Source organism: Aplysia californica, unplaced genomic scaffold, assembly GCF_000002075.1.
Source record: "Aplysia californica isolate F4 #8 unplaced genomic scaffold, AplCal3.0 scaffold00243, whole genome shotgun sequence".
Classification (NCBI taxonomy): domain Eukaryota; kingdom Metazoa; phylum Mollusca; class Gastropoda; order Aplysiida; family Aplysiidae; genus Aplysia; species Aplysia californica.
This window is the reverse complement of record NW_004797513.1, coordinates 84975-91905: the sequence shown is the minus strand read 5'-3', so window position 1 is coordinate 91905 and position 6931 is coordinate 84975. Positions and strand designations below refer to the sequence as shown.

The 6931-nt window shown below is 39.6% G+C and overlaps 1 protein-coding gene across 1 annotated transcript; it reads right to left on the bottom strand.

Moving 5' to 3' along the window:
- Positions 1 to 669: 669 nt before the first annotated feature.
- Positions 670 to 4605, bottom strand: LOC101858863 (plasminogen-like). Its single transcript, XM_005100305.1, has 4 exons — positions 4448 to 4605; positions 3302 to 3405; positions 1367 to 1396; positions 670 to 899 (listed from the first exon to the last, which is right to left on the bottom strand). Exons 1-4 carry the CDS (start codon positions 4603 to 4605, stop codon positions 670 to 672), a joined length of 522 nt encoding a protein of 173 aa, XP_005100362.1.
- Between the last annotated feature and the right edge of the window lie 2326 nt (positions 4606 to 6931).

Genomic DNA, 6931 nt, shown 5'->3' with positions numbered 1-6931 from the left:
TGCTTAAAACGTCCATCACATGTGACGTAAGTTATTTCTTACGCTTCAGGAGTTTCCACCATATCGTGAGAAATATTTCAGAAACGAAAATATTGAACCCTACAGACGACTCTGCATGTCGGTCATGTTCTTAACCAACATCTACACCACTACTAGTGTTTGAGAAGCGAGTCACTGAAAACAAGTTATTTTGTTATTGTTATTGTGGTTGTTGTGGTTGTTGATGCTGCTGCTGCTGCTGCTGCTGCTGTGCTGCTGCTGCTGTGCTGCTGTGCTGCTGCTGCTGCTGCTGCTGTTGTTTTTGACGAAAATGTATTTGTTTGCAGCCAGGATGTTACCGCCAGTCCCCGCGTGTCGATCTTGGCCGCACACTTAGCCTACACAAACTGGAAACATGGATAAATGTTTGCCCAAGCCATGTGTGTCCTGATGAAGCACACCAGGAGAAGAGTTTTTTTCATGTCTTGCGTTGTTTTTGGTTTGTTTGTTCCAACCTTCTGTTTTGGAGCTTAAAAAATTATTCATCGTCAAATTGAGTGCCCTCCCCCTAAAAAGAACTCCCCATAAAGAACCCACCACCAACGAAAACAAACAAACAAGCACCCCCTCCCCCGCATACACACACAAAAAAGAAGATTACACATTCAAATCTCTGAGTATAAGCAACCTTTACGGCGCCAGTTCGTACCTGCGGTCGGGATTTCTGCAGTAGTTGTGGGACGAGTTTCTGGAAGGGAAGAGTTGTACCCAGGCCATTGGACATGCGCCGCTCATTGAGAAATCGCCTTGTGAGTACCAGGGGTCACATGATAAGCGATTGCCCCTGTTTGTCATGACGAAGTCCAGGTATCCTTGGTAGTCCGTGCCATCAGTGTTCCAGGGCGGGATGCAGGTGTCAACTGCACAAAGTTTGGAATGATTAAAGTAAAGAGTAGACTATCTTTTTTCTGTTCTTGTTTATCATTTCAATGAATCAACAAGCTCTCTTTACTTTATGTAAGACAGAAATTGCTTATCAGGGCACAAAATCTGTTACAACTTTGGCTTTTACAAAGAAAACAACAACCCCTTCCCCCCAAAAAAGCCACCGTAATATACTTTACTTTTACTTTTATATATGGATAGAATTACAAAAGAGGCCAACACAGAACCAGACGCCCTAAACGAATTACTCCTGATCGCTGATGACGAAAGCCTGGCACACAAAGATGAACATCACACCACCAGATTAAACGAAGAATGTAACAGCTACGACATGAAGATCAACATCAACAAAACAGAGACAATGAAAGTTAGCAGAAAGCCAGGACCAGTCAGAATGCACATCAACAACAACAGTCTCAGACAGGTCCAAGAATTTAAGTACCTTGGAAGTATATTCGCAGAGGAAGGGCGACTGAACAGAGACATTGAAACACGAGTACAAAAGGCCAATAATGTTAGTTACCAGCTTACTCCACTACTGAAACATCCTAACATCCCCATGGCAACAAAACTCAAAATGATCAACACCATATTTATCCCAACACTCACCTATCAATGACAAACATGGACCATTGACAAGACATTAGGGCAAAGAATTACAACATGCGAAGTGCGATGCCTTAGAAAAGCAGTAAACAAGACCAGTCGAGACAAAATTAGAAACTCAGTAATCAGAGAAATTGTGCGCATAAATGATGTCATGCATCACATCCAACACCAAAGAATCAAATGGTTCTGACATCTCATACGATTACCAACACACCATCCAGCAACGTGCCTACATAATAAAAAATCGATGGCAACAAGGCTTCAGGGCCACCAAGAAAGACCTGGATAGATGGAGTCAGGGAAACACTAACCACCCATGCATCCCCCTGACCCAAGCTCTCCGGCTGGCGATAGAGAGACATCTCTTTCTTCCCGCGACACCCAAAAGGTTCGACTAGCAATCTACTGATAGTGGGTAAGATCCCCTGCTTTATAGACCTGAGCTGGACACTGCACCCCTGCGACCAGAAAACCTTTGTCTCCGTTCCCTGAAATTTATCATCCGTAAATGAGTACTTATCCGTTTGAAGTATGGAATTTGTGAATCATAGCGGTAATAGCCCAAAGGACTGTGGCACTATATGTCTACAGGGAAACTGACACGATAATTTGAGCAGACAGGAACAGTGTCGAGAGTAGTAAAGTGGCCTACTAGCCATTCATCGGTAGAGGACACGATATGATTATAAAGAAGCATCCCAAGCCTTAACTCTTAGAAGACGCACGACATGGCCATTCAACATGACAACGTCTGGAAACTCGCTGTTTTGGGACACTTTAATGGGGGGGGGGGGGGGGGGGGCTACACCTGAAGGCTATCTCGCTTATTAGTAGACCGAATTTTACCACATTTCACATATATAGCAAGCATAGTAAGGAGTCCTAAAATCCACAATTAAATTTAAGAAAAAAGTATCGTTTCCCTGGACACGGCGGCCATATTGGATTTTGTTGACATGTCTTACGTAATGAATGCCGCACTTACTGCTTATGGAAATTGATTGTTTCTTGTTGTTTTTTTTGCTTGCGTCTTCACAATAAATATCAAAAATTTGTCTGCTGTTTCTTTTCCAAACGAATTAGAAAATTTCTAATCTAATGAATTTTTTCCTGAGGTAGTTTTCAAGTTTGCAAAAACTCCGTGAAAATCCACGCTCAAGACACCACCCAAAAAAATCTATTTCACATATAAAAAATTCCACAGACCAATATTTAGTATTACATCTTCTCTTCATTCTGTGAAAATTTCATGAAGATTGGATGAAAAATGGTGGAGTTATTTAAAAAAAGTATAGAGAAAAGTCGCGTTTTGAGAAAACTGCCTTTAAAGAAAAATAAAATATTGACTTTATAAGGAAATGGTGTTGACAAACATGCCCGATATGGGAAGAAATGAGTTTTTTGGGGGTTCTTTTGCAATGAAATAGATGTAAGAGAGGTTGAGGTAGCTAAAAATGCCTACAACTCAAATATCATAATTTTGAGCAGAATCGGGACTTTGGGGGTGTAGCCCCCCCCCCCTCCCCCCGGCCCCCTTAAAAGACGAAACACAACTTTCTTATTCATACAGATCATTGAGTTATGTTTTCTTTATAAAAAAAACCTTTAAAAGACATACAAAAACACGTATACTGTAAAATAGGTAAATTGGTGGGGTTTTTCATTAGCGAATAGTAGTTCTACATGTACCACAACATCACTATTGGTCTGTTGATGATATGACGTATTATGTCAACATTTTCCAAAACGAGATCCTTGACGAACTTACGACAGGTGTTTACTCCGCAACTTTCCACGACTCCATTGACGTAGCACCAAGGGCGGTCATCATTGTTGGAAATCTCGGAATTATTGTAGGGTCTCGGGAAACCTCTGTGAAGAAATAAATCAGGAAAAACGTGCCAAACTCGGTAATGTTGAAGGAGTCGAGAGAAAAACAGGTTAAGTTATTAATACCCTACTACAGCAAAGCCTGTTTCAAACTAAAAGAAAAAAGATGAACTCGGTTTGTTCTTGGTTTGATTTGCTGGTGCAAAGTAGTTTGGGAATAACTAAATTTGTTTTTCACTTGATCGAATTCATAAGGATTTTTTTTACAATTCTTGTTTAAGTTCAGGGCTAGCACCCTGACTTCTTCTAAGAATGGACTTATTCTGGGGGTTTTTTTCACGTAACCATAAGTTGCATTTGTCAGATAAATTTCGGCACGTTCGGCTTCCGAAAAACCGAGTTTTAGATTAACAACGAGCCGATTTGCAGGGTTAAGATTATACATTTTAATAAACATTGTACCGATAGCAATGCCCTCTCGCCAAATAAACTTCCAAAATATCACATTCGTTCGTCAGTGACTGACGATGACCGTGGGTGGTTGGCGGGTGCTCTGGTGTGGTTCGCTCCTTCTTTCCAATCAAACATCATTTGTCCTGATCTCTCCTCCTTCTTTTTTGTGTATGTTACTCTATTGTAACACATCTATTCTTTGGCACGTATATAACTTTATTGTGTTGCAAGAGCCGTAAAACTCTTACGAAACTGACGATGACCAGTGCATTTACAGAGCGAAATGTTCCTGAAGCGAAACAAAAGAAATAAGTGTTAAGTGACTTGTGGCTTCTGCTTTCTCCATTATAAAAACCACCAAAGAACATGTGCTTATAAAAATTAGGACATCATTGACAACTTGTGAAAAGAGGTAATGTTTGAAAAGTGTATTGTGTTATATGTATTTACACTCTAGCACGCACATTGTGAAGCACACAAATAGCGAACGAACAGACTTTCAGGCCTCGATTTTTTAAAACATGAATATTCTTTGTATTTAAAAACATGTACATAGCAGAATTCGTACATAACGAACTTTTTTTTCACCCACATCCCCGATTTTGCTATGTGCGTACTAGACTACAGTTACCTGCAATAGTTCCTGGCATTGTGGACAGTTCCTCCGAAACCAAAGTTCAAATAATCGTCATCTGAGAAGTAATCCTTCCAGTAGTCACACTTGTTTCCAAGGACAGAAAAGCTGAGAATTCCTCTGTAGCTTTCTGGACCCTTGGTAAGGCACTCCATTGCTTTGGTGGTGGGTATTTGTTTTGAGTATTTCAAAGAGGAAAAATTATGAGTAATTTTACTTGAGAAGCAAATTTTCTGTATGAACAAATCCCCCACATTTCGACCAGGTTCAAGTTAAATTTGGGTAAATTGAATAGGCTCGTTGTTGTCGAGGTTGTTGTTTTGGTTGTTGTTGCTGTTTTTATTATGATTACTGTCTTTATTATCCCTATCGCTAGACTATTATTGTTGTAATAATGATAATCATAACAACGATAGTAATACTACTACTGATACTCATAATAATTATAATATAATAATAATAATGATAATAATAATAATAATAATAATATTATTGTTATTATTATTATTATTATTATTATTAATAATAATAATAATAATAATAATAATAATAATAATAATAATAATGATAATAATAATAATAATTATAATAATAATAATAATAATAATAATAATAATAATAATAATAATAATAATAATAATAATAATAATAATAATAATAATCATATCAATATACAACCTCAACATATTCAGTTAATAAATTAATCATATAAAGTTGATAAATAGATATAAAATTAGGCTGCAGGTTGACTAGAAATTCCAAACTCCCTTGTGTCATAAAAATATCTTGGTTTTAATGAAACTTCGAAGAAATAAAATTGAACCCTGAAGACTTTGTATTCTCAATATGAAAAAAAATCAATCTACATGTATATTATTATGTAAGAAAAATGCCAATCTTTTCAGGGGGGAGGGGGAGCACATTTGAAGGCTATCTCGCTTATTAGTGGATCATTTTTTACCAAATTTCACATATATAACAAGCATTGTGAGGAGTCTTCAAATAATATTTATCAGCAGTCAATTAAGTATTTGTTCTTTCGTCCCTAATTGCAAAGAGCACTGTGACATAATCTATGTTAAACAACATTTTGTTGTACTCTTTACGTACTTGATTAATAAAAACAAACAAACAAACAAACAAACAAAACCCCCAACCTATTTTGCTCACCTCTGTACAACGTCCAGCCAAACACTCTCACAGAACGCAGAGTGACCTGGGATGTCAAATTGGACGGAAAGAGGAACCTGGCCTTTAATGTCCTGGGGTGAGTGAGGCACTGGAATTTCTTCACCGCATAACCCACACTTAGGCTTTGTGTCTGACAGTCTTCGAAACGACCCCAGACCTTGGCTTGGAAGGTGATCTTTACCTCTTCTGAGCTGTCACTTTCTGTAAGCGAAGTAAATATATCACTGTACTGTACCTCTTGGTTTTAATATACAATGGTTTCTGTCTAAGAATAGGGGTGGAGGTGGGGTGGTGGTCCACGTCAGCTCAATTGACATCATATTGAAGTACCCAATGAATGGCCCTGGTTAAAATTCCAGAAGTGACGCTCTTGAACTTGGATCGATTTGTGGAGTTTTCAAGGGTCTCAGCTCATTTGATTCAGTCCAATCGCAGAGGGGACTTTCAATTCGGACGTTCCCGCCTCTTAAGCAACGTAATAGTGTTGATTGGGGCTGGAAATCCTGTCATAAGGGGAGACAAAGTAATGTATGGGTTATACAGACTGGATTCATAGGCAGATTTCAAGGGGCACAACTCCGTCGCGTCGCGTCGCTGTAAGTTTTATTTACACCTACATCGACAAAATTCAGATCATTTTATGAGGCGGGCTTCTGACCCTGCCTGTCAGGGACTACTCAGGCAGAGAGTGATACAGCATCCCACAGAAAGACCGAAATATTAGACAGAAATTCCCTCCTTCTCGGGAATCGATCTCGGGTCTCCTGCTTGAGAAAACGAAGCCTGTAACCGCTATACCACAAATAATTAAAGAAACAGCAACGTTTATATCGTGTGAAGTCATGGGGGAGAACAACCATGGGTGGAGCAGCTTTTGTAAGACACTCTGACTCAGTCTCTTGGACGACGTCAGAGGAGCTTGTGATTGTACCAATCAAAAACTTGGTGGTGGTGGTGGTGGTGATGGTGGTGGTGATGGTGGTGGTGTTGATGATGGTAGTTGTGTTGGTGGTGATGGTGGTGATGGTGGTGGTGGTGGTGGTGGTGGTTCTGATTATGATGGTGGTGGTGGTAGTGTTGGTGCTAGTGGTGGTAGTGTTGGTGCTAGTGGTGGTGGTGTTTCTGGTGTTGGTGCTGGTGGTAGTGATTCTGGTGGTGGTGGTGGTGGTGATGATGGTACTGGTGGTTTGGGTGGTAATAGTGCTGGTGGTGGCGATGGTGGTGATGGTGGTTCTGGTGGTGGTGGTTCTGATTATGATTGTGGTTTTCGTGGTGGTGGTTGTGGTGCTG

What these genes read in the sequence shown, in the direction of transcription:
- LOC101858863 (XM_005100305.1), bottom strand. Translation starts at nt 4,605, where the DNA reads ATGGAGTGCCTTACCAAGGGTCCAGAAAGCTACAGAGGAATTCTCAGC. An exon ending in TTGCGGAGTAAACACCTGTC is followed by an intron (nt 1,397 to 3,301) that starts GTAAGTTCGTCA and finishes GTCTCTGTTCAG; the next exon opens with TCGCCCTTCCTCTGCGAATA. An exon ending in TCTGCGAATATACTTCCAAG is followed by an intron (nt 900 to 1,366) that starts GTACTTAAATTC and finishes AACTTTGTGCAG; the next exon opens with TTGACACCTGCATCCCGCCC.